This window comes from Natrix helvetica (assembly GCF_964273705.1).
Source record: "Natrix helvetica genome assembly, chromosome: 16".
In the NCBI taxonomy this organism is placed as follows: domain Eukaryota; kingdom Metazoa; phylum Chordata; class Lepidosauria; order Squamata; family Natricidae; genus Natrix; species Natrix helvetica.
Window position 1 is genome coordinate 1,988,035 of NC_138563.1, and position 27,099 is coordinate 2,015,133.

The window sequence follows — 27,099 nt, forward strand, 5'->3', positions numbered from 1 at the left end:
CCTTATTCCTATTTCTGCAGGCTGCGCGGGTTTAGCGAAGTCCCTGCGCGCGCCCGCGCTTCCCCTCTGCGCGCCCCCGACCCATCCGAGCCACCACCACCCCGCCCTCCGGATCTGGGCGGAGGGGGATGCCCCCCCTCCCTCCCTCCTCCCTGCGCGAGCCACTGCAGCGCTCGCAAAGTTGCGCGAAGCCAAGCCAGTTCTCCGCACCGGATTGCGCGCAGGGAGGGGCAAGTAAATTGCAACTGGAAAAAGGGGAGGGGGTCTTCTTCCACCCCTGGGTTGGAGAAAGAGGCTTTTTTTGGGGGGGGAGGAAAGTCTGGGGGGGACAGACCCAAATGTAGAGCTCTTCTACCATCTCCTCTGCTTTGGAGACCCTCCCCCCTGAGGTTTTTGGGTGGGTGGGTGTCCTGATGCATCTCTGTTTTGGGTAGGGGGGAAAGCAAACCCCCTTTGTTTGCTCTCTACACCCGGGGAGGAAACAGCTCCCACCCCAGGATTAAAATCAGCGAAACGGGGGGGGGGGTTCGATTTCGCTAGCCCCCTACTCTGCACCCCGAGATCCTTCCATTTTTTTTCTTTCTCTCTATTTTTAAATGCCAACCCCCTCCCCAATTTGCTGGTTTCCTCCCCCTTCCCTTTCCAACTTCCAAAACCCCCAGGAAATGTCTCTTCGGTGAGATTTGGGGTACGCAAGTAATCTTGGGAGGGGGATGAAGCATCGGGAAAGGGGATTTCCTCGTGCCTGACGCCGTTGGGAGGTGCCCGTAGCTTGCCCGCAGGAGGCAGGAGGTCCTAGAGGGAAGAGAGAAAGAGAGAAAGCCCTGTTATTTCGGGCAGGGGTCTTCCTGGAGTCTCAAATCCGGGGCATGCATTGGGTAGCCTCCCTCTTCTGCCCTTCACTTTCTCAGTTGGCAAGAGGGCTACAGCTTCCCAACTGGGTGCTGAAGGGCGGCCTGAGGCTGCTGGGGGACCCCAGGAAATTTGGATGTGTGTGTGTGTGTGTGTGTAGGGTCTCCCCGCCATCCTTCTTGACTTGGCTCGGGCACCATGGCAGCCAAATGGTTCAAAGAATTCCCCGCCAATCTGAAAACTGTCTCGGATCGTCCCAAACCAACCACCGGGCATCATATGGGCAAGCCAAGCAGCAGCGGTGCCCGGAAAAACGTAAGCTTGCCCGAAGCCAGCCTGGCATCGTTGTCTGGGAAGAACCGGAAGAATTCTGCCACCGAGCTGGGTGGCAACAAGACTCCCTTGGCACCGGGGAAAGATGGCACCAGTAGCCGGTTATCCCGGGATAATCTCCAGGGGCTTTTGCAAGCCGCCGCCGGGAAGATGCGCAAGAATTCGCGAGCGGAAGGGGCCCCCTCGGAGGACCCTGGCTGGGGGGCCCCCAAAGTGACCCCCAGTTGTGGAGGGTACATCAACCGCCTCATCAAAGTCAACGCCCAGGAGAAGAACGCAAAGAACTTTTCAGGATCAGCTGCCAACCCCAGTCCACTCCCGCCGGTCGATCCAGAGAAGCCCAAGCAAGAAACGGTAAAGGTGCCATTGCCAAAGCTTGCCAATTCCTGGGCTCTGGAAGATGAAGGGGTGTAGGTTGGTGTGGGGGGGGGCTGGCGGTTTTGCCTTTGCCATCCGTTGGTTTGGAGTTTTTTTTTAAAAAAAACGGGGGTTCAGTTTGGAATGAAGACGAGGAAATGGTAGGAAAGGCGTTTTATTTCCCCCCCAAAAAAGTTTTGCCGTGGGTTAATTTGTCAGGGTTTTAAAATTATAGGGATTCTCTCCTTCCACTTTGGGAAGAAATGGAGCAGATCTTAAACAATCCAGTTTTGGAGGAAAAAGGATCCAGCAATGTTTATGGTATCGGAAGCCTTTTTTATAATTTTCTTCAGTCAAATTGCAAGCAAAGAATTAGGAAAGAGAAGGAGAGGGGGACAGAAGAAAGAGAAAGAAAGAAAGAGAGAGAGAGAGGAGAAGAGAAAGGAGGAAGGAAAAGAAGGAAGAAGGGAGAGAGAAGGGAGGGGTGGAGGGAAGGGAAGAAGGTATGGAAGGAGGAAGGAAAGAAAAAGAAGGAAGAAAAGGAAAGAAGGAAGGAAGGAAGGGAGGTGAGTAAGGAAGGAAGGGAGAAAGAAGGGAAGGAAGAAGGAAAGGAAGAAAGAAAGAAAGAGAAAAGGAAGGGAGATGGATATGGAAGGATGGACGGAAGGAAAGGAGAGAAGAAGGGAAGAGGGAAGGAAGGAAAGAAGGAAGAAGAAGAAGAAGGAAAGATAAATAAATAAATTGATTGATTTAAGAAAAATGTAATATACCATATTTCAAACAAGACTCCGTTGTTAGATGTTATAAACAGTTTGCAAACTGAAATAATCTTCATAGATTTATATTTTCAGGATTTAGGGGAGTTTAATATATATATAAATAAATATATATATAACGGAAGTTTAATCAATAAGCTATAAAACGACGGCTTATATGGTTTAATCCTTTTTTGGAAGGTTATCATTTTGGAGGATTACGCCGACCCGTACGACGCTAAGCAGACCAAGGGCCAAAGAGACGCCGAAAGATTGGAAGAGAACGACGGTTACATGGAGCCGTACGACGCGCAACAGATGATAACCGGTAATCCTGGTTTGTTTCGGGATGAAATCAAGATTGCTTTTGAACTTTGCTCCGTAACCCCTCACCCCCTGACGGATCAACTATTCGGGGAGAGAATAGTTCCCCTTATAACTTCAAATGGTCATTAAATGAACCATCATAGGTCCAGGATGACCCCTCCATGCTTGGTGGCTTCTTTGATACCCCCACCCCAATTTTTAACCTGGTTTTAAATTGCCACCACCCCCCCTCCACCGGCCTTAAATTTCCAGATCATCAAAAGTTTGCAACGGCGTTGAAAAGCGGCGACAATACAAAATGAACACCAAAAACAGGCCAAATGAGCTGGATTTTTGCCACTAGAACTCCTCCACCAGGAAGGCCCCTCCATGCTTAGTGCCGTCTTTGACGCCCCCACCCCAAATTTTAACCTGGTTTTAAATTCCCACCCCCACCCCCCACCTGCCTTCTGTCGCTTAAGCTTGGGAGACGTAAATTTCCAGATCGTCGAAAGTTTGCAACGGCGGGCGGCGGCATTGAAAAGTGGCAACAATGTAAAATTGGCAATCAGGAGAAACGAGCTGGATTTCTGCCACTACAACTCCCCCCCACCCAGCGCTGAGGCCGCCGTAGAGAAAAACAGGAAATTGTAGCACCGGAAGGTGGAATAAAACAGGCCATTGTCAGCTGGAGACACGGATGGGATGAGAAGCAATTGGGGGAGAAATTGGTGTCCAAATTTTCTTACAATTTCCAGGCCCTTTTGAGCCCTCTTTGCAAACCGGCTGGGTTGTTTGGAAAGAGGTTTCTGAGCCCGTGCAGAGTGTCCTTGTTTTGCTCCTCCTTTTTTTTAAACGAAAGAAACCCCCCCGGGGGGGGGAGTAAATGGGGAATAAGGCCACAGGAATCACGAAGGCTTTGATGAGAGGAAAGGCGTGAGCTAAATTTCATGAGGACTAGGAATGCCCTGCGGGTTTGTTTTGCGTGAAACAAGTGGGGTGGGGGTGGGGAGAAAGTAATTGTGGTTTGGGTGATTCGGAGGAAAAAAATGGGATTGGAGGGGAAAAGGATGAAGGGGAAAATGTAAAAGAAGAGATTAATTGACACATTTGGTTATACAACTGCGGTAAAAATATCAGCATTTCTTTTTCCCTCCTTCCTTTTTTCTTTCCTTCTTCTTTCCTTTCTCCCTCCCTCCTTCCTTCCTTCCTTTCTTCTTTCCTTCCATCCTTCCTTCCTTCTTTCATTCCTTCCTCCTTCCTCCCTTTCTTCTTTCCTTCCTTTCTTCCTTCTTTCCTTCCTTCCTCCTTCCTTCCTCCCTTTCTTCTTTCCTTCCTTCCTCCTTCCTTCCTCCCTTTCTTCTTTCCTTCCTTCCTTCCTCCTTCCTTTGTTCCTTCCTCCTTCCTTATGTCTTAAAACAATTTCCCTTTTTCCATTCTTTATTTCTTTCCTTTTTTCTTTTTTTCTCTCTCACCCTCTATTCTTTCTTTCTTTTTTGCTTGTCTTTCCTCCCTCCCTCCTTCTTTCTTACTCTTTCTCTTTCCTTTTCTTTCCTTTCTTTTTCTTTCTTCTTTCCCTATTCCTTCCTTCCTTTTTTCTTTTTTCCTCGCTCTTTCTCTCTCTCTCTCCATCAACTTATATTAAATGGGGGAAAAAAAAACCCACTCTCTAACACCCAATAAATAAAGCGGATTTCTTCACATGTCTTCCACCCGGCCTCTGTCCTTCCTTGTAGAAATCCGGAGAAGGGGCTCCAAAGACCCCCTTGGGGGGAAAGCTGTCCTGCTCCTGGGCGAACCAGGACTGAAGGGAGACACGGGGATCAAAACCCCAGCGTCAAAACCTTTGCAGATTTACGACACCCCTTACGAGCCGACCGAGACGGGCTCCAGGTCTGAAATATCTCTCCCTACGAACGACGAACGGCCACTGGCCGAGTACGAACAGCCGTGGGAATGGAAGAAAGAGCAGATTGTTAAGGTTCTGTCCGGTAAGGAAAAGGAAGAGTCCCAAAATTGGGCAGGTGGGAAGGGAGGATCGTGTCTCACAAAAATAATAGATTTATCCAGTGGAGATTTTCCTGCAGGGAATCAGTTCTAGGCTGCGTAAACAGAGGGAGAGAATCAAGATCAGGTGAAGGGTTAATGCCACTTTATAAATGCCTTGTTAAGGGCCACACTTGGAATATTTGCATCCAGTTTTGGTCACCACGATGTAGAAAAGATGTTGAGACTCTAGAAAGAGTGCAGAGAAGAGCAACAAAGAGGTTTAGGGGACTGGAGGCTAAAACATATGAAGAACGGTTGCAGGAACTGGGGATGTCTAGTTTAATAAAAAGAAGGACTAGGGGAGACATGATAGCAGTCTTCCAATATCTCAGGGGTTGCCACAAAGAAGAGGGAGTCAAGCTATTCTCCAAGGCACCTGAGGGTAGAACAAGAAGCAATGGGTGGAAACTAATCAAGGAGAGAAGCAACCTAGAACTAAGGAGAAATTTCCTGGCAGTTCGAACCATTAAATCACAATGTCCTTCCTCTCTTCTTTCCAGTGCAGTTTGAGGGGTCGGAGAAACTCGTGACGGCCGCTGAGATGGTCGTCTCACAGCCCCAGCCTTGCCCGAAAAACTGGCCCTCCAAGAAGGTGAAGTCTCCCACGGGGATCGAACCGGGGCTGGATGGAGAGCGGGTGGATTCTGCCCTCGTCTTAGAGAAACAGCCGTAAGTGCAGAGAGGATTTGGTCTAGCATCTTTCCTAAACTTTCTTTATCTGTGTCCTCAAAAGTGTTTCTTAATCTTGGCAACTTTAAACTAGGTGGACTTCAACCCCCAGAATCCCCCAGTTTGCATGATTTAAGAGGGGAGGGCTTCGACTCCCAGAATCCCCCAGTTTGCATGCTGTAAGAGGGGTGGGCTTCCACTCCCAGAATCCCCCAGTTTGCATGCTTTAAGAGGGGTGGACTTCAACCCCCAGAATCCCCCAGTTTGCATGCTGTAAGAGGGGAGGGCTTCCACTCCCAGAATCCCCCATCCAGCAGAGGATTCTGGGAATTATTATGCTCTGGATGACAAAGGAGAGAGAGGACAGCATGGGAAAACCCATGTTCCCCTTCCCTGTAGATGGTTTCATGGCTCCATCACTCGAGCCGAGGCCGAAAGCCGCCTTCAGCCGTGTCCAGAGTCCGGCTACCTGGTCCGTACCAGCGAGATGGGCCCCACCAAGTACTCCATCGCCCTCAAGTGAGTGACCCAAATCCTGCTTGGCTCAGGAATCGAGTCCAAACCCCTGCAAATGTGTGCCTGCAGATAGTCCTCGACTTACGGCAGCTCATTTAGTGACATTACAACGTCACTGGGAAAAATGACCGTTTTTTTTTAACCTTTGCGGTCATTGTAGCAGGGGGTCAAAATTAGGAACCGACTCGTATTTGCGACAATCGTAGCATCCCGGGGTTACACGATCCACTTTGGCGACCGTCTGACCGGCTAAGTCGAGGGAGGAAACTGGGATTCGCTTAACGACCAGGTTCCTAACTTCACATTCCTTTAACAACGGCAGCCGGAAAGCTCGCGAGATGGGGGCAAAATTCACTGAATTGTCTCTCTCAGCCACGGGAATTCGGAGGGTGTGTGTGTCAGTGACCGTCGTATGTCGAGGACTACCTGCATTGCCCCTTCCAACCCTTTGGGGGGAGGGGTTTCGCTCTTCTCCCTGCGCCTGGCTCCAAACCGGTGCTGGGCGCCACCGAGTTTCCTTCCTCAGGATGCTGACTTTGAAACATATCAAGGAAAGAAAAGAGAAGGCACTATTGTCTCTGTTAAGGTTTGTGTGCGATTGTGTGTGTGAGAGTTGAGAATCGGGAGTTCGGCTGGTGGGGCGGAAGGCCGGGCAGCCCACCCAAAACAGTTTGTCCTTTTCTGATTCCCACCCTCTCCCCTCTTTGGATACTTGGGGGAGGTGGAGGGGCTTCTGGATCCATCCCCACCCCACCCCCTTGGAGAATGAAAATAAATTCATCCCGTTTAAATGTGCTTTAAAAAAGAAGGCCTTTCTGCAAAAAGAAAGAATGTCTGGAAAATAGAAAATGGAATAGAATTGGAGTAGAATAGAGAATAGAGAATAGAATTAGAAGAGAGAAGAGAAGAGAAAATAGAGAAGAGAAGAGAAGAGAAGGGAAAATAGAGAATACAATAGAATTATAAGAAAAGAGAGAAAATAGAGAAGAGAAGAGAATTAGAAGAGAAGAGAAAATAGAGAGGAGAATTAGATGAGAAATAGAGAATAGAATAGAATAGAATTAGAAGAGAGAAGAGAAGAGAATAGAAGGGAAATAGAGAGTAGAAGAGAATTAGAAGAGAAGAGGAGAAGAGAAGAGAAAATAGAGAATACAATAGAATTATAAGAGAAGAGAAAATAGATAATAGAATAGAATTAGAAGAGAAGAGAATAGAATAGAATTAGAAGAGAAGAGAGAAGAGAGAAGAGAGGAGAAAATAGAGGTTAGAAGAGAATTAGAAGAGAGAAGAGAAAATAGAGAAGAGAATTTGAATAGAATAAATTAGAATAGAATAGAATAACAAGAGCTGGAAGGGACCTGGGAGGTCTTCTAGTCCAACCCCAAGCAGGAAACCCAATCCCATTTCAGCCAAATGTTCTCCAACTCTTTTTTAAAACCTCCGGAGTTTTTATAAGGAAACCTTCTGGGGTCATTTTAACTAATACTCTTCTTTTTGGGGGGGGGACTCTCTCTCTCTCTCTCTCTCTCTCTCTCTCTCTCTCTCTCTCTCTCTCTCTCTCTCTCTTCTCTCTCTCTCTCTCTCTCTCCACCTCCCAGAACCAGCCAAGGTTGTGTCCACATCATCGTAGCCCAAACAAAGGACCATAAATACACTTTGGACCAAGCCGGCGGCCTCTTCAACACCGTCCCCGAAGTGGTCTGCTACTATTCCACCGAAAAGCTCCCCTTCAAAGGAGCAGAACATATGACGCTCCGTTATCCGGTCTCGATTCCAAGCAAGGGTCCCTAAACCTCCCATTTTAGACCAGTTTGGGAGCGGCGATGCCGGCGGGGGAAACGCAGGGACACCGGACAGTTGGTGCATTTGAGGGGGGCCTCGCCCAGCCTTCGCTTCGGCCAGAGATGTGGCTCCATCTTTTTCTACCTTCTCCAGCCAATTTTATTCCCGCAATAGGATCGGACTTTTGGGTAGGGATTTTTTTTGGGGGGGGAGTAGAGCGGGAGGGGGCAGGTTCCCCCCCACTTTTGCTGGACGCTGAATTGATAGGTGTGGAATGGAAACCCCGTCGATCCGCAGCTGTTCCAAACCCACCTGGCGGCTTTTTCGAGCCAAATTCCCGGGAGTTTTCTTTAACGAGATTTATTGAGGAAAAAATGGACCTTTTTTTTTTTTTAAATCCCAGCAGTTCCAGTTATCACCGCGAGAAGCCAAGTGGATTTTGCGTGGGCTAAACTGGGAGGTTTTGATTTATTATTATTATTGTTATTTTCTTAACGGTTTTCGTAGGGATCCGGTGGGGGAGGAAGATCTCTTCGCCGTTCCTCCAGAAATCAAATAAAAATGCTCCCACGGGCTTTTGATTTCTTTTTATGGCATCTTAGCTACGACGGTGCTGAAAAAAAATGGATTTGTGAGCCTTACTCAGATTTATGACCATTGCAGCGAATCCCTAGGGACTTCGCAGTCCTATTTCCAAGCCACAGTTCAGAAGTGCTTCTCCAAGCGTTTTTCTGTGAGATCTCCCGGTGGTCCCCCTTTAAAAGCAGATGCTGAGGGGGGGGAGGTAAAGGGTTATAAGAGACACGAAAAATAGAAATAGAGTTTTACACACACACACACCCTTGATTCCAGACTGGCTCGAGTTTCCAACCACCCTTTTTAAGAAACACTGATCTATCCTGGTTACATCTTGGTTTAAAAACCGCGGGAGGAAAATCCGCTTCTTTCTGACCAGCTTTTAAATGAGTTTTGCTGGCTGTTTTGTGGCTTTGGTTAAAGCTGGATTGGAGTCGATCCGAAAAAACGGACCAGACTTTCGCTCTGGGGCATCCACCCAGCTTCCTCTCCTGGCAGGATCAAATCCCGGCATTGTCTCAACTTCCTTCCCTCCCGAACTAAAAACGACGCGTTGCTTTTGGGAGAAAACTCCTGGCGCCTGTCTGGCTTTCTGTGTGGACTGAAACCGATGGTGGTGGGGGTTTTGTGTTTGTGGGGCTTTTTTTGGGGGGGTGCAAACTCTGAATCTTGGCTTAGTTGCTGCAGTGATAGCCCACCATGCTTCTGCTTAGGTCCCTTGGGGGGTTGTGGGAAAGGAACTCAGTGCCTAGGGAGCCCTCCATCCAGGGTTGGTGGGTCATGAAACATTGTTTTGTTATGTTGGGGTGGGATGGCACACTGGCCTCTGATGTCGGAGGAGAGCCGAAATGGATGGCTGTGCAAAATTCAGACTTTGCTGTAAAATTTGATGAAAGGGGTGTTTTGAAAGAGGGAGGGAATTTGGGGCAGGAAAGAAAGAAAGAGAAAAGAGGGAGGGCAAGGAAGAAAGAAAGAAAGAAAGAAAGAAAGAAAGAAGAAAAAGAAAGAAAGAAAGAAGGGGAGGGAGAGAAGGAGGAAGAAAAAAAGAAAAGAGGGAAGGAGAGGAAAGAAAGAAAGGGGAGGGAGGGAGAGAAGGAGGAAGAAAAAAGGAAGGGAAGGAAGAGAGAGGGGAGGAAGAAGAAAAAGAAATTGAAAGGAAGGGGAGGGGAGGAGAAGGGAGGAAAGGAAAAAGGAAAGGAAAGAAAGACGGAAAGGGGACGAGGAGGGAAGAAAGAAGGAAGGGGAGGAAGAGAAGGAAGGGAGGAAGAAAAAATGGAATGGAAGGAAAGGGAGGAGAAGGAGGGAAGGGAGGAAAAAAGGGAAGGAAGAAGGAAGGGGAGGAAAAGGGAAGGAAGAAGAAAAAATTGAAAGAAAGAAGGGGAGGAAAGGAAGGAAGGGGAGGCGAAGAGGGAAGGAAGAAAAAAAGAAAGGAAAGGAGGGAGCAGGAGCGAAGGAAGGACTAGGGAAAGGGAAGGAAAAGAAAGGAAAATAAGAAAAAAATCACCTTTAGATACAATGGAAAAATATTGCAATCCAGTCAGGTTTAGAGACTAAATTTCTACATCTCCAAAGTCCCCTTTTGCTGGAATTTTTTTTTTTTCCGCTAAAAGCTAAACATTTTGCAAGTTACATTTTCAGCACAAAACAGGAATAACAAATTTAAAAAAACTTGTGTAAATTGAAGATTGTAAAAGCAAAACGTTCTATCAGATTTTTTTTCTCCAAAGACCAGAATTGAGCCAAAAAATAAATAAAATGAAAAATCTCTTTAAAATAGAGCGATGCTGCCCTCGTGTGGCCCAAATGTAGAATACAGCTAACATTTTTTAAAAAATTATTTTTATAACTTGAACTGCGCTGCACAAATTTTATTTTGAGATTAAAACAAAGGTTGGGGTGTGTGTGTGTGTGTGTGTGTGTGTATAGCCATAGGTTCAAATCCCAGTAAAGGTATGGCTAACTGGTGAGAGCTAAATAGCTTGAAATAGATCTATACTAGTCTCCCTTTATTTATTTATCAGCACAAATACAATACAAATACACACACACACACACACACACACACACATATATATATTCCCCCCTTAAGAATTTTGACTTTACATTCTTGTCCCGATCGTTTGCCCAGTGGGACAACTGTTTTAAAATATAAAAACAACTCCGTTTTCTTTTTAAATTCAGCAAAATGGGGGAAATTTGTAACAAAATTCCTTGCTTTTCCTTTTTTTTAAAACAATTAAATCAAATCCCCAACACGAACATCACACTTAGAAAGTGAGGAAAACTCTTCTAGTCCGGTGCCTTCACCCAGGCCGTAAAAACCATTTAAAAATAAATTAAAATTTGGCAACCCAATTCCTTCCTCTTTTTTTTTTTTTTTTGTCTTTCGTTTTCTTTTTTCTTTTTTCCCTTCTCGTTTGCATTTTCTGCTTTTGAGTACGACGACGCCAACTCTCCAGCTCTGGTGTTTTGGGTGTATGTGTGTTTGTCAGAAATGTCACAAACGAGAACTTGGGGGAAGTTAAGAATTGCAACACAACAGGGGGAAGTTGCCATGTGTCTGCGTCCAGAGAGGAAGGAATGAGTGAAACCAACTCCAAAACCCAGTTATAGCCAGGAAACCAACTGCAAAACAAAACGCAAGCCGCAAGACAACCCAAAAGAGTCAAATTGCAAAATTTGGAGTGTTTGGGCACCCCCGAGGCCATCTAAATGGACCCTTTCTCTTGCTCAGGGGCCAAATAGGGTCTGGGGATGTATGTGACCTTCAGCTGCCCAATTCAAAAGCAACTTCCTCTCTGCCGTTTTGCTTCTCTGGACACAACCGAGGGATTCCCCTTTTTGGTCTGAAATGCAGATTTTGTTTTTCTGCTTTGAATGAAAACTGATTGAAAAAAAAAAGGTCTGCTGCATTTCAAGCTTTGCTTCCTCCCCCCCCCCCCCAAAAAAAGGCCTAGCTTAAAAACCCCAAATTTGACGCCATCTTGCCTGTGGTTTTCCGGTGGCGAGATAAACCTTCAGTTCAAAAATCTTCCGATGCAAATCCAGAGTTTTGACTGAGCGCCAGGGGAAAATGAAGAGATTTTTTTAAAAAAATAAATTAATTAATCAGGCCATTCTCTTCCCCACGTTGGCTCAAAACTGCTGCTTATTGTTTGGAAAATGTAGAAGAAAATCAGGGGACATTGACATTTAGGGGGAGAGGTTCAAACACCCAAGAATTATAGAGCTCTGATTTTGAATGATTTGATGGCCTCGGGTAGAAAAGGATCGTGTTTTTTATCCCTTGAATGTTAAACTCAACTTTTTTTACCCAGAGAGAAATAAGAGAAAGCTAAGGAATCCTGCACTTTATTGAGGTGGGAATGGTGTAACTTATTTCAGCTACTGCTAAAAAGGATAAATTTTACCACGGCTCAAATGGCCCAGAGAAGTTTCAAGCATTGTGAGTTTGTATTTTGTTCCTTTCTAACTTTTGCAAGCTGGATTGCAAGGATTTTCAATCTGTGCAGATTGTTGGTAGATGACATCAGCTTGGGAGATTGGATTAGAATTTGAAACCCAAACCCAAGCCAACCCAAACCCAACTTAACCCAATCCAACCCAACCCCAACCCAATACAGCCCCAACCCAATACAACTCAAACGCAACCCAATGCAACCCAATGCAACCCAATTCAATCAAGTCTGCCCAATCCCAACCCAACCGCAATCCAACCAACACTACCCAAACTCAACCCAACCCAACCCAACCAACGCTACCCAACCCCAACCATACCCCAATCTCAACCCAACCAATGCTACCCAACCCCAACCAACCCCAACTCAACTCAAACCAAACCAAACCAAATCTCTTTATTACAGTCTTTCACCAGCCTCATTTGGAAGCAACTTTGAAAATAAAGCGATTTTTAGAAGTTCTGTTTGCAAACTTTGCTTAGGGACTGGCCAAAACACTCAATTCAGAACTGGGCTGTGTTTCTCCTAAAACGTTGGGTCAAAACAGACGCAAAAATGTGGACAGAACACAAACTGGATGCTATCCCTAAGATCGTATCCAGATAGTCAATTATTGAATCCCTTTCACATCAATCGGCCAAAGTGACCACTTGGCTGATGACTTCGGAAAGGGGAGGCAGAGGAGGCCGATGGAGGGGACGGAAAACCAAAGATATCCAACATTGCATCCCCACCTCTCAAAATCAGGACCTGCCCATCAGATACAATTTTTAAAATTTATTTGGAGAGGGTCAATCGAGGCTTGCTCCCCTTTCCACTTCGACGGGGTGATCCCTGCTCAAGAGGAGGATTAAAACCCCCACAAAAATAACCAAACTCATGTTAGATATAGAAGAAGGTTTGCTTCCCACAAAATCTGGAGATTTCTCATCCCTCTTCCTCCAGTCGTCCCCCCACTCCCCACCCCGCTTCCGTTCCCACCAGGCATCACCCCAAATCGAAAACAAAAAAAGAGATTTCGCCACCATTTCCCTCTTAACCTGTCGAATGCCTCATCCCGCTTGCGAAATTGCTCAACTGTTTGTCTTCCTCTCGAGATCCCTTTCTCACGCTTCGGGGCAGCCCCTCCCCTCCTCCCTCCCCTCCCCATAGTCCTCAAACCCAGAAGAAAACACCTCCTGCCCTGTGGCCCCGGGGACCATGACTCGTGCGGCGGTTTTATTTGATGTTCATTCTGTCCCGAATCTGAGATGAAATGAAACATTTCGCTCATCTTCTGCTCACAATTATACAAATAATTTTTCTTGGTGTTTATTTTTTTAATCCCCTCTGGGAACCCCGAAGGTATAAAATCCAGCAGTTTGGGGGGGGGGACCATTGCAAAGCGCGTGCCCCTCGATTTTTCCTCTCTTCGCTCACAGGCGGTCAGGCCTAGCGGTTCAGGGCGACCGTCCAAATTCGAGAATTTGAATGGATGCCGGCGACAAAATTCTTCCTGGCGAGCGAGACCCCCATCGGAGGGCTGGAATAACCAGAGTCCATCCCCTCTTTTAAAGGCATCGGATGATCCGTGGTTGTTTTTGCTAGGATACAGTTAGTCCTCGACTTACAGCGGTACATTTTATTGACCGAAGGCACTGAAAAAAAGGACCGAGGATCGTTTTTCACACCAAACGGCAGTTGTAGCATCCGTGATCCATCGTCACGCGATCAAAATGCGGATCCTCGGCCATTGACTCGTATTTGTGACGGTCGCCGCAACTCGGCATCCCCTTTGGAGACCGTCAAGTCAAGAGCCTGATTCACTTAGCAACGGTGTGGGATCAAACTTTGGGCAACTCTGTTTTCAGGGCCCCCAAAGGACCTGCGGTTCACCTCCGGGAAGAGTTTGCGAGCCCTAGATTGCAAAATCCCATGATTTAGTCATTGTCTCGAATTGAGGGAACAGGGAAGCAAAATAAAAACATGTTGGTCTTGTGTTTACACCCATTACAGAGAAGTGGCCTCAGTTTCCAGCCTTGGTTTGAAATTCAAAGTTTAGAGCAGGTTTCTCAACCTTTAAGATGGGTGGACTTCAACCCCCAGAATCCCCCAGCCAGCCTGATTTAAGAGGGGTGGACTTCAATTCCCAGAATCCCCCATCCAGCCTGCTTTAAGAGGGGTGGGCTTCAACTCCCAGGATTCATGCATGCTGGATGGGGAATTTTGGGAGTTGAAGTCCACCCCTCTTAAAGTTCCTGAGGTCTAGAAACCCCACTTTTTTCATCGACCTTTTTATCCACAAAAGCACAGAAGTCAAAAGTAGCACCTTATGCATTTATTCACTCAGAGGGGGAAAAAATGCAGCTGAACGTTTTTTAACTTTTCATCCCAAATGGAACAACATTTTTCGCTTCACAACAAGCGCTGAATTTTGCAAATTCAGTCGTTTTAAATCCGTCCTTCGCCAACTTTCGTCTCTCTTTCCCACCAAGGGAAAAACCGATCGGGTTGAATTTCTTCCGTTTCTGCCTCCAGCCAATCGTATCTTGCATAAGCAGTCCTCGACTTCGAACTGTTTCATTTAGTGACCGCTCAAACTGTACAACTGTACAAGCGTACAACTGCGCCGGGGGGAAAAAAGGGCAGTTTTTCACACTTATGACCTCAAAAACCATTTTCACACTTAACGGCCGTTGCAGCACCCCCAGGGTCACCGGATTGAAATCAAGACCATTGGCAACGGATTCATATTTACGACGAGTATTCCCGGGGGTGGAGTCACCTGATCTGCTTTTGCGACCGTCAGACGAGCCAAGTTTTCCTGACTTAACCAACAGTTGTGATCCGCGTAAGAACGGCGGCTGGAAAGATCGTAAAACGGGGGTGGCCCTCGCTCAACAAATGTACCTCGCTCAGTGGGCAGGAGTTGGGCGCTCTGTTGCGGTCGTAAGTCGAGGACCAGCCTGCATTTCAGGGAAGTTTTTCGTCCCCTTGGATTCCCGAATTCACAACTGGCCCTCAAAGTTTAAAAAAGAACGAACGAACGAACTCAAAAAAAAAAAAAAAAGCAGAATTGCCAAATAATGCCCAGGCTTTGACCTCTGAAAAACAACACGAAGGAAAGAACATCACACACACACACACACACACACACACACACAAAACAGATGTTTTGCAGAACCAGCAGCAAAAAGAAAAAGCCAACAACTCCCCCACCCCAAAATGTTTTAAAAATAAAATGTGTTGTAATAAGGAAACCGAGTTGGTTCTCTTGAGAATGGCTCGGAGCTGTGACCCAAAGCTTTTTGAAGGGGGTCAATGAATGCCCCCCCAAAGCCCAAGTCTCTTGCTTGCAATAAAGGGGGGGACAGTTCAACACCCCCAAATCCATGCATTGCAATGTTTGCACCCCAAATCTAGAGGATTTGGCTCAGTGTCAATCAGAGTCAATCAGAAAAGGTTGGCAGTTCGAATCCCTAGCGCCGCATAATGGAGTGAGCTCCCGTGACTTGTCCCAGCTTCTGCCAACCTAGCAGTTCGAAAGCAGGTAAAAAATGCGAGTAGACAAATAGGAGCCACCTTTGGTGGGAAGGGAACAGCATTCCATACGCCTTCGGGAGTTGAGTCATGCCGGCCACATGACCACGGAGACGTCTTCGGACAGCGCTGGCTCTTCGGCTTTGAAACGGAGATGAGCAGCGCCCCCTAGAGTCAGGAACGACTAGCATGTATGTGCAAGGGGAATCTTTTTACCCCAAATTCACAACTCCGTGAAAAAAGTTTCACGATTGGCCCCGGAAAACAAGCCCCGAGAGATTCTGGATCCAGCATCCCAAATAATAATAATAATAATAAAAAATGTAGGCGACCGGAAACTCTTAAAAATTGTCCTCTTCCAAACCCCAAAGTTGAAGTGAAGGGGGAAAAAATGAAAAATAATAACATTTGTCCTTGGGTTAGACAGAAAAACCAGTCAACCAAGCAAGATTTGCAACCTCTGCTTTAGTCACATCTGGAAGCAGCCCAGTTGCGTCCAAGTTGAATTCGAAGGCCGCTCGGGAACGGTTCTTCCCAAATCTTTTGCAAAAGTCTTTTTTCCCCCCTTCTTTTTCTTCTTTTCCCTGCTGAAAAAGGTATTTTTAAAAAAAACAGGCCAGAAATGACTTTTGGGATTATCAGAGGATAAACTGAACAGCGTCTGTATCCCTGGAGGGGGAAAATCATTCCAAAATGTGTATTTTAAGGCCAATAAGGGAAACTTAAAACTCCTGTTTTTTGGGGGGGTAGGAAAGCTATAAAGTTGCACCATTCAGGTAGGATGAGAGAACCTTAAAACTGTTTTTAAAAAAACCAAGGAAAGGGGGTATTTTTGATGCAGGTTGATGCAATAAAAGGAAGTTTTGGGGAAACAGCAGGTGGAAACTGACAAGGTAAGTAAACTGGGGAGGGAAAAAAAACACCTCACCAAGTGGTGAAACTGACCGGATCGGATGATCAGGTTGAAAAGAGATTCCCCATCTAGCAAAAGCCTTTTTAAGGTGTTCGGTTCTTTGCAAGGCATTGTGGGAGGCCTCCCGCGACCCGCAAAACCATCATCCACAGCATCTTCCCGTTGTTGGCGGGACGGGACGAGAGGCGTCGTCCGAACTTGGCCGGAGAGGTGTCTGACATCTCCGTCTTCAGACCGTCCATGGTCCAGAAATTTGGGATGCCGGGACTTTCTGAAGTTTTTTGGGGGAGGATCCTTGGCCAAGGGTTGCAAGGCTGCCCCAAAAGGCAGGTTTTGGGGTGCTGTGGGGGTCTTGTTGCACCCCCAGAGTCTTCTCTCCGCAGGCCGCCCCCCCATCTCACTTGGGCAGCAAGAAGTAGTCGGCGTTGGAGATGTCGTAGGGACCCTGGTCGGGGGTCCGGGGGCTGTCGACGGAGCTCTCGCTGAAGGGGGAGGTGGGAGGGGAGAGCAGGGGGGAGGTACTCAGGGGGGGCTCCGGGGACATCGGGGCCAGCGCATAGGAAGGTGGCACAGGATTGGCTTTCATGTCGCCGAAGGGCAGGAGACCCCACTTCTTGCAGTACCTGGAATGCCAAGGACCCCTGTTAGAAGAAGGGAGGGGCAAGGAGGGTGGGGTTTGGGGTTGAGAGCCCCTCCCTGACCTCGCGGGTCTCGAGGGGGAGGGGAGAAGAAGGGAGGTTCTGGAAGGGGTGTTTGGGGTCTGTGGGTGGGGAGGGGGAGGTGGGCAGGCCTGTAAGGGAAGAATGTGGCTTTGGATGGGGAGGGAGAGGAAGGGACCATGAAAAGAGGAGGGAGGGAGTGGAGAAAGAAGGAAGGAAGGGAAGGAAAGAAAGAAGGTGGGCAAGAGGAAGGGAAGGAGGGGGGAAGGAAGGAAGGAAGGAAGATGAGCAAGAGGAAGGAAGGAAGGAAGGAAGGAAGGAAAGAAAGAAGATGGGCAAGAGGAAGGAAGGAAGAAGGAAGGAAGGAAAGAGGGAAGGAAAGAAAGAAGATGAGCAAGAGGAAGGAAGAAGGAAGGAAGGAAAGAAAGAAAGAGGGAAGGAAAGAAAGAGGGAAGGAAAGAAAGAAGATGGGCAAGAGGAAGGAAGAAGGAAGGAAGGAAAGAAAGAAGGAATGAAAGAAAGAAGATGGGCAAGAGGAAGGAAGGAGGGAAGGAGGGAAGAAAAAAGGAAAGAGGGAGGAATGAAGGAAAGAAGGATGAAAGGAGGGAAGAGTGACGGGAGGGAAGGAGGGAAAGAGGGATGAAAGGAGGGAGGGGGGAAGAATGGGAGGGACAGAAGGAGAGAAAAAAGGAGGGAGGGAGGAAAGGAAAGAAAGAAGGAAGGAAGGACGTGCCCAGCTCCGCTTGTCCTCCCCCCCAGTGAATCCCCAACCAAACCAAACCACGTTTCCTCCCCTCTTCCCACTTTAACCCAGTTTGTTCGCCCCATCTCCCCCTCCCCCCCCCAAAAAAGAGACAGACCCCTTTCTCACCGGGTGAGGACGCCGACCGCCAAGGCCAGCCCCAGCGTGATGCTGATCGCCATGATGAGGAAAACATGAAGAGGAACCCCGGTGGCCTCTTCCATCCCTGGAAGCAAAAAAAAGACCCCCCACCCCGGTTAAGGCCTGTGGGATGAGCCCACTCCCCCCCCCTCCGGGGCTGGACCCAGCTCTCCCATAATGCTTTGCGGCTGTAGGGGGGATTCTGGGAAAGCTGGCCATGGAATCCAGGAAGATTTTGCAAAGAGATAAAATAGATTTTGATGGCTTTCTCCCAAAATCTTTGCCCGGGCTTGCAAAATTGGGGGGGGGTTCCCATCGGGGCACCCCCTCCTCCCCCCCAGAAAGCCCCCCACTCCCTCCCCCCCCACTCACCGAGGGGCTTCTCCGTGTGGCTGGAGAAGGGGGAGACGGTGGGGGTGAAGGAGACGGAGACATTCGGATCGGACGAGTCCTGCGAGAGAGAGAGAGAAGACGTCAAATCGGGTCGGAATACGGCCGGTCCTCGAGTTACGACGAGAGGGGAGGTCGCTAACTAGGCTGGGGGGGAGGAATCAAATCAATTTTTCGGTTGCTGCTTGCTTTCGCAAAGGGGGTTGTGGGGGAGGAAGGAAGGCATTCAAATGAGTTTGAAAACGGAAGGAGGCCAGGGACGAGTCAACTGTTTTTCTCCGCAGGGAGAGCCCCGGACAGCTGCCTTGCGCCCCAAATAAATCGCAGTTCCTCTTTTTAGAAAATAAAAATAAAATGGTAAAAAGAAAAAACAACCATGGGGGGAGAGGGAAAGTTGTTAGCAGATTGGAGCTTTTCCTCTTTTTCCTTCTGGAGTCTTTCTTTCTTTCTTTCTCTTTCTTTCTTGCCTTCCCGCCTTCCTTCTCTTTCTGTTTTTTTCCTTGCTTCCTTCCTTCTTTGCAGGTTTTATGTCTTCCTTTATCCTTCTGGAAACTTTCTTTCTTTCCTTCCTTCCTTTTCTTTCCAATTGCCTTCCTTCTCTATTTTTCCCTTGCTTTCTTCTTTCCTTCCTTCTCTTTCTATTTGTTTCTTTCTTTCCTTCGTTTCAGATTTTATGCAGACTTCCTTCCTTCTTTTTTCCTTCTAGATATTCCTTCCTTCCAACATTCCTCACTTAATTCTGTTTCTAGTTTTTCCTTCCTTTCTTTCCTCCTTCCTTCCATCCTTCCTACCTTATTCTCTTTCTAGTTTTTCCTTCCCTCCCTCCCTCCTTCCTTCCTTCCTCCCTTCATTCTCTTTCTAGTTTTTCCTTCCCTCCCTCCTTCCTTTCTTCCTGCCATCATTCCTCCCTTTATTCTCTTTCTAGTTTTTCCTTCCTTTCTTCCCCCCTCCCTCCTTCCTTCCTTCCATCATTCCTCCCATCATTCTCTTTCTAGTTTTTCCTTCCTTCCCTCTCTCCTTCCTTCCATCATTCCTCTCTTCATTCTCTTCCTGGTTTTTCCTTCCTTCCTTCCCTCCCTCTCTCCTTCCTTCCTTCCATCCTTCCTCTCTTCATTCTCTTTCCAGTTTTTATTTACTTCCTTCCTTCTTTCCTTCCTTCCTTCCCTTCCTCTCTTTTTTTCTGCACATTTTCCTTCTCTGTAAACAAAAAAAAAATTGCCATAGGTAATTGACTTACCTCTGAAGCGTCATCGGCTGTTTCCAGCTTGAAATCTTCAGGCTCTGGAAAGAGAAGGAGCGAGAAAGGAATAGTGAACAGATACCCAGTGGGAAAACCTGAAGGAAAATCAGCCTGGAGTTGTTGCAAATCCCTCTTGCAACGGCCTCCACTCCTTCCCCTTAATCGGCTTTTCCCCAAACTTGGAAGTGCAGAAATAAAGTAAAATAAAAACGACTTCCTAAGAAAATTAAGGCGCTTTTTTTCCCCCTTCTTCTAATTTTCTCTGATTTTTGCTAACACCCAGCCAGCATTTTGCACAGGGGAGAAAAGACACGAAGAGGCTGCGATTATTTATTATTATTATTATTATTATTATTATTATTATTATTATTATTATTATTATTATTATTATTATTATTATTATTATTATTCTCCTTATTCTTATTCTTATTCTCATTCTTATTCTCATTATTATTATTCTCATTCTTCTTCTTCTTCTTCTTATTATTATTATTCTCCTTATTCTTATTCTTATTCTCATTCTCATTCTCATTCTCATTATTATTATTCTCATTCTCATTATTATTATTATTATTCTTATTCTTATTATTATTATTATTATTATTATTCTCATTCTTCTTATTATTATTATTCTTTCTAATTCTTCTTCTTCTTCTTCTTATTATTATTATTCTCATTCTCATTATTATTATTATTATTATTATTGTTGTTGTTGTTGTTATCATTCTTATTATTATTATTATTATTCTCATTCTCATTCTCATTCTCATTATTATTATTATTCTCATTCTCATTATTATTATTATTCTCATTCTTCTTATTATTATTATTATTATTCTCATTCTCATTATTATTATTATTATTATTATTCTCATTCTTATTATTATTCTCATTCTCATTCTTATTATTATTATTCTCATTCTTATTATTATTATTATTATTATTTTGTGGTCCATTTGCTTAATTTTCACATGCCCCTTTGAAGAGGTCAACACCAACCTGACCACGGGATGCCCACGTTTTCCCGGCTCCACTCACTCCAGTTCCCGTGGTCAAATTCCTCCCGTCCCCGGACCTGGATAATATGGGGTGAATTCCGTACGGCATCCACGATGGTGTAGGAGGTGACTCCGTGGTTGAGGTGGACCTGCAAGGAGAGAAGAAGACTTCAAGCTTCAATGGAAGGGACGGGAAGATGAAACGTAGGATCTAATCTTCCTTCCTTTCTTCCTTTCCTTCCTTCCCTCTCTAATCTTCCTTCCCTCTCTAATCTTCCCTCCCTTCCTTCTCCATCACTGGAGGTTTTCAAGAAGAGACTGGACATGGTATTGTCTGAAAGGGTCTCCTGCTTGAGCAGGGGGCTGGACTAGAAGGCCTCCAAGGCCCCTTCCAACTCTCTTATTCTGAATCCGCTTTTTCCCACCCGTGAGCCCCAAACAAGATGGTTTTTTTTTTCACCCACCCACCTTCCCATCCACTGGGGGGAAGAAAGAAGGAAAGAAATCCGCACCTCCGAGAAGGTCTGGGAGCTTTTCATCCGGTAACGCAGCTGGAACTGGAGGTGGTAGTACTTGGAGCCCCAGGAATTGGGGTTCCTCCAGGTGATGTAGAGTTTGTGGGGTTCATTCTTCACGGGGTGGACCTGCACGTTGGCCGGGGGGTCTGGCTTCACTGCAAGGAGAGGGGAGTGGGAAAGCAGTTGGGAGGGGTCTCCTGGGAGGAGAGCAAGGGGGGGGACACACAGGTGTCTGATCCTGCCCAGGTTGGGGGGCTGGATAGGAAGGGAGCTCTGCCCCCACCCCATCCTGGGAGACTCTTAAAGAAAGAGGCCTGGATGGATGGATGGATGGATGGATGGATGGATGGGTTGGACTGGATGGACAGACAGATAGATAGAAGACAGAGGAAGATGAAACAGAGGGAGATGGATGGAGAGGTAGATTATAGACAGGGAGAGAGAGAGAGAGATGAAGCTGGAAGAGAAGATAGATGGGGAAAGCACGAAGAGATAGATGATAATATAAATTATAGATGATAGAGGAGATACAGAAAAAAAGAAAGAAAGATAGGTGGATGGATATGATAGATAGATAGATGATAGATAGATAGATAGATAGATAGATGATAGATAGATAGATAGATAGATAGATAGATAGATAGATAGATAGATAGATAGGATAGACAGATAAAATAGATTAGAAGATGGATGGATAGATAATTAGATAAATAGGATAGACAGATTAGAAGAAAAATTAGGTAGATTGATTATAGAGATACACAGATAGATGATAGATATAAAGAGAAGATGAGTCAGTAGATAAAGAGAGGGATAGAAATAGATGGATAGGTGATAGAAATATAGATAGGAATATAGAAATATGTAGATGGGTAGATATAGAGAGGGAGTAATATAGATAGATGGATAGATAGAAATGTAGATGGAGTAGAAATATAGATGGATAGAAATATAGAAGGGGAGATGGATGATAGATAGATAGATAGATAGATAGATAGATAGATAGATAGATAGATGATAGATAGAAGATAGATAGATGATAGATAGATAGATAGATAGATAGATAGATAGATAGATGATAGATAGATAGAAGATAGATAGATAGATAGATAGATAGATAGATAGATAGATAGATAGATAGATAGATAGATAGATAGATGGGTGGGTAGATAGATAAAGAGATGTATAAATGATAGAAATATAGATAGGGATATAGAAATATGGACAGATGGATAGAGAGAGAGAAAAATATAGATAGATGGATAGATAGAAATATAGATAGAAAGAGGGAGAGAGATAGAGAGATAGAAAGTAATATATAGGGATAGATAGAAATGTAGATGGAGAGAGATAGAAAGTAATACAGATAGATGGACAAATAAAAATATAGAAGGGGAGATAGATGATAGATGGATGCATGAATGGATAGATATGATATGATACGATGGATGGATGGATAGATAGATATGAAGGAAGGAAAAGAGGGAAGGAGGGAGGGTAGACGGAAGGGAAGAAGGAAGGAAGGAAGGGAGGGAGGGAGGGAGGGAGGAAGGAAGGAAGGAAGGAAGGAAGGAAGGAAGGAAGGAAGACAATAGATAGGACAGATGCAGAGATTGCAATGCTCCGATGGCCGAGGAAATCTTCTGGGGTTCTTTGTCTCCTTCTAATGGCCCATCGATTGCGTGGAGACAAGCACACTCACGCAAAACATCCGTGTGGAAGGATTTCTGGCTCCGCGCCGTCCCTGCAAGGTTGGCCACGCAGACAGACACCAGCAGCAGCCCGTCTTCCTCGTTGTTCATCCCTTGAACACGGCAGAAAAACTTCTGGGAGCGGCTGTAGTAGCGGCACTGTTGCTCCGTGTGGTTTTCCCCCGTGAACCTGCCCGGGAAGGAAACCTCCTAACTATAAGTCGACGGACAAAAGGTGTGGATTTTGATCCGGCGGCCCCACAGGGGGAGATTTCACACAAACGGTCGTAAGTGTGAAAAACGAAGTCCCCTTTTCTTTAGGGCCATCGTAACTTCGAACGGACGCTGAAGCGAGCAGTCGTAAGTCAGGGACTACTGGGGGGGGATTTAAACCAACGGGCTGCTCCCCCTCGCATACAGACCTTTGCATCCAGAGCGTCGCTTTCGAGGGCTTCGACACCGGAGAAAAAGTTCTCCACTCACAGAGAATATCCTTGACTAAACTCCTGCGGAAACAATTGAAATCTGGAGGTTTGGGGGGCTCTGGAAAAAAAAAAAGAGAGAGATAAGCACTCTGCATATGCTCAGGAACCCTGGTGCAGTGGCTCAAGGGCAGAAGACGGAGGAGGAAGAACTGGGGAGGAATAAAACACCCACCTTCCACAATCAAATGGTGGGTGCAAAGGAGCCGGTGATTTTCGGAGCAGGTATAGGATCCCGACTGGTTGGGATGGACGAACGGAAGGAAAAGGGTGGCCTTTGAGGTGTCCCACACCGCAGGGGTGGTGGAAGAGCCCGGCTGCTTCTCAAACTTCCAACGCAACCAAGTATAGTTGCTCCCCGACTCCCCTTCCGGGCAGGGCAGGGTGACATTGGAGCCTGGCAGGGCGAGGATGGTACCGGCGGGTGGAGCTGCCGCAGAAAAGAGAATAAAAAAGAGTGAAAAGGGAGATAAGGGAAGAGGGGAGGAGGAGGAGGAGATGGAGAAAAGGAAGGGAGGGAGGGAGGGAGGAAATGTGTGTGAGAAAGAGAAAGGGAGGAAGGAAAGGGAGACAAGAAAGAAAGGAAGGAAATAAATTTGTGTGAAAAAGAGGAAGGAAACTTGTGTGAGAAAGAGAAAGGGAGGGAGGAAGGAAAGAAAGAAGGAAGGAAGGAAATTTGTGTGAGAAACAGAAAGGGAGGGAGAGAAAGAAGGAAGGAAAGAAGGAAGGAAATTTGTGTGAGAAAGAGAAAGGGAGGGAGGAAGGAAGGAAAGAAAGAAGGAAGGAAGGAAATTTGTGTGAGAAACAGAAAGGGAGGGAGAGAAAGAAGGAAGGAAAGAAGGAAGGAAGGAAATTTGTGTGAGAAAGAGAAAGGGAGGGAGGAAGGAAGGAAAGAAATTTGTGTGAGAAAGAAGAAGGAAAGGAGAGAATGAAGGGAGGGAGGGAGGGAATTTGTGTGAGAAAGAGGAAGGGAGGGAGGGAGGGAGGAAGGAAGGAAAGAAATTTGTGTGAGAAAGAAGAAGGAAAGGAGAGAATGAAGGAAGGAAGGGAGGGAGGGAATTTGTGTGAGAAAGAGGAAGGGAGGGAGAGGGAAGGAAGGAAAGGGAGAGAAGGAAGGAAGGAAGGGAATTTGTGTGAGAAGGAGGGAGGAAGAAAGAAAGAAGTGAAAGTAGAGGTGGGAGGGAGGGAAGGAGGGAAGGAGGAAGTAAAGCAGGGAGGAGATGGAAATAAAAATAAAAATGGAAGAAAAGAAAAAAGAAAAGAAAAAGTGGAGGAGGAAGAGGAGAAGAAGAAGGGAAAGAAGAGGAAAAAGAAAAGGAAAATGGACACCAGGAGATAGAAAAAGAAAAAGGAAAGAACGCTACAAAAGAAGAGAACAAGACTCACAACCCTTTTATAGATGATGTACAATACAACAATGTTGCACCCCATCCATTAGGACAGATATTAGAATATTATCTCTTCATAACAGATTGATAAGAAGGCCAAAAGCCAGGCGGGCGACGGCGCACCGAGTTCAAAACATCGTAAAAAACCTCCCCATCCAGCTCCCAGCCCTTAGGAGCAAACCGTGCAGATCGAAGCGAGGACTTTCCAACCTCCCGACCTTGGGAATTCTGCACGAGGGAAGATAAACATTTCTGCTGATGTGGGAAAACGTCTCGTTCCGATCAATACTTTTATCGGAGGGCTGAGCTGGGTCCAAAGGCAACGGGGAGGGCTCGGCCCTCGGATTTGAACCCGCCACCTGCGTCTCTTCCAAAGTCAAATTACTACCGGTTCGCTGAGAGACGGCGTTTTGCCCGCCAGCTGCGCCTGCGCAGTTTACTGAAAACTGTTCTGCCCACGTGCAGAAATATGCTGGCGACGAGAGAAGGGACCAGGGAACTGGTTCGGGGTGGCGTGGCAGGCCTGGGTCGCTGCCGGTTTCAGCCAGTGGTGGGTTCCGGTCCGCGTCAGTCCGCTGTGTGAACGGGGCCGGGCATCGTAGTCGTGCATGCTGCTCGGCGGTCGTGCAGGCGTGCGTGCGCAATTCGCCGGTTGCCTTATAAACAGGTATGGAATGCAAGCGGGCCAAACGATCCACCGTACCGATATGCTGGCCGGTGCTCCTGGCTTCTACTGGTACAGCCGTACCAGGCCGTACCGGCTGAAACCCACCAACGAATTCCAACGAATTAAACACCCCGACATGTTTGGTTGATGGAGTTTTGTGTTTAATAAATAAAAGAGAGAATAATAACAGATTAAAAAACAGTTCTTTCGACCACAGAATCGAAGCAAGCAAAATGTTTTTCCCCGAAAATAAGACAGGGTCTTATTTTATTTTGACCCCCGTAATAAGCGCTTGGTCTTATTTTCGGGGAGGTCTTCTTATTTTTGGAGTGCAGGAGGCGGCGAGCGTGGTCACCTCGTGGCGGCTGTTGTGTTGCAATATTTTCGGGGAAGGGTTTATTTTAGCGCCTGCGCTCAAAAGTCCCGATTGGGCTGATTATCCGGGGAGGTCTTATTTTCAAGGAAATAAAGTAGGCACCAAGAGGACAACAATAAAAAAAAAAGATTTCTAACTAATATAAAAAGAAGGAAAGGTATGGGAGCATGGAATGGAGTCGGTATAAATGGGCACTGACCCTCTGGCTGGCTCAAAGCCGAAAAACGGCCCTTCCTGTCAAAAGAAAACCAGAAAGCAGCGAAGGATTTAATTAGATTTAATTAACGTCGGCTGGTTCGTACATCTTCCAGTCTTCTGGGGTTTCAGCTTTGCCGAAAAACAAATATTGACAAATTTTTGTATGTCTGTGTGGTTTTTTTTTTAAGTGCGTCTCCGTAGCAACGGAGAGGAGAAAGATGCGGGTTCGAGGGAGGGTTCAATTGGTGTGGAAAGGAACTCAAGGTCACGTCAAATAGGCAGGGCAAACAATTCCTAGAATCGCCAGGAAATAAACAACCGGTAAATTGTCATTTGCTAATGTGGTTATTTCTTCCTTTTTTAAAAAAAAAAGAGCTTCAAACGAACGCTTTGTTTAAACAGGGGAGGTGGCGGCCCGCGGAACTCCCACCACTTTCTCGAGGACGCGTGTCGAGCCGTGATTGATTTCGGCATGCCTAATTTGCTGCGATTTATATATTGACTTACTAAATGGTCAGCGGCCACCTGCCTCGCTTTTAAAAAAAGCGACGCTAATTTAACGAAGACTAAAAAGAGACACGGGGGCGAATCTTTTTTTTTTTTAAAGCAAAAATGGGTGAATTCGCACCCGGGTCGGACCAAAACCAAAAGCCAGAATCCCCCCATTTCGGATGGCTTGCTGGAAAAAAAAAACGTTGCAAAGGGTGTCATGCAAAGATTTAGAGTCCTCGGCGTACGACCACGGTGGCGCTTCAAAACGTTTCCGTCCCTAAGCGAGATGCCTGCGAAGTGAGCTTTGCCCTGTTTTGCAACCTTTCTTGCCACGGCCGTTAAGCGAATCTGACTTCCCCTTTGACTCAAAGTCTCAAAAGTGGGGGAATCGGATGACGCCGGGACATGGTCACCATCGTAAACACGAGTCAGTTGCGTCTGAATTTTGATCATACGACGTTTGGCAAAGCGACTCGTATTTGTGACGCAGGGTCCTGGAATCAAGCGATCCGGTTTCGCGAAGCCAGATTCCCTGAACCAGCGTGTCCCTAACTTAACCATGGCAAAGATTCGCTTAGCGACGAGAAAGGTGGCAAAACGAGGCACAGCACACTTAAGAATCCGTCTCTCGCTCCATGGAGAGGTTATGACGGTCGTAAGTCTGGAAAAACGGCCCTAAGTCCCCTTTTTCACTGCCAGCGTGACTTTGGATGGTCCCTAAACGAACAGTTGTTAAGTCTGAGGACTCCTGGGGAGTGGAAGCTGGTTTTTGGAGTGCTTTGCTATAACCTAGGTCTGTTTTTCGCCTAGCCGGGGAAAATCTGAACTCAAAGCGATTAGATTTCAGGAAAAGCAATTAGCGCATCCTTATTGTATTAGATTCCTGGCAGTGGGGTATTAATTAATTTAGGGGGGGGAAAGGGGTTAAGGACGGAAAAGCAAACGGATCCGGCAGGAAAATACGTGATTTTATTTTTATTTATATTGCAAACGTCTGGCATTTGATTAAAGGTTAATGGCCGGAGACAGAGT

At 46.4% G+C, this 27,099-nt stretch overlaps 2 protein-coding genes across 3 annotated transcripts in view; one reads left to right on the top strand and one right to left on the bottom strand.

Annotated features, from left to right (window-relative positions):
* The first annotated feature begins 126 nt into the window (after positions 1–126).
* SHE (Src homology 2 domain containing E) lies at positions 127–8,194 on the top strand. 2 transcript variants are annotated; one of them, XM_081967854.1, is made up of 6 exons: positions 129–1,545; positions 2,499–2,625; positions 4,340–4,594; positions 5,153–5,321; positions 5,721–5,840; positions 7,436–8,194. In XM_081967854.1, exons 1-6 carry the CDS (start codon positions 1,051–1,053, stop codon positions 7,626–7,628), a joined length of 1,359 nt encoding a protein of 452 aa, XP_081823980.1. In that variant the 5' UTR covers positions 129–1,050; the 3' UTR covers positions 7,629–8,194. The 2 variants fall into 2 exon arrangements, with proteins under 2 accessions (XP_081823981.1, XP_081823980.1); XM_081967855.1 differs by lacking the exon at positions 5,721–5,840 and having other exon boundaries at positions 127–1,545.
* Positions 8,195–15,491: 7,297 nt separating this feature from the next.
* Positions 15,492–27,099, bottom strand: part of IL6R (interleukin 6 receptor) — a 14,215-nt gene continuing 2,607 nt past the window's right edge. The window contains exons 2-10 of the mRNA XM_081967836.1: positions 23,122–23,376; positions 22,887–23,007; positions 22,476–22,654; positions 20,768–20,928; positions 20,257–20,404; positions 19,255–19,298; positions 18,000–18,078; positions 17,616–17,712; positions 15,492–16,708 (exon numbers count right to left, since the gene is read on the bottom strand). Coding sequence (XP_081823962.1) covers positions 16,483–16,708; positions 17,616–17,712; positions 18,000–18,078; positions 19,255–19,298; positions 20,257–20,404; positions 20,768–20,928; positions 22,476–22,654; positions 22,887–23,007; positions 23,122–23,376 — 1,310 coding nt within the window. The 3' untranslated portion in view covers positions 15,492–16,482. The remainder of the gene's footprint in view (positions 16,709–17,615; positions 17,713–17,999; positions 18,079–19,254; positions 19,299–20,256; positions 20,405–20,767; positions 20,929–22,475; positions 22,655–22,886; positions 23,008–23,121; positions 23,377–27,099) is intronic.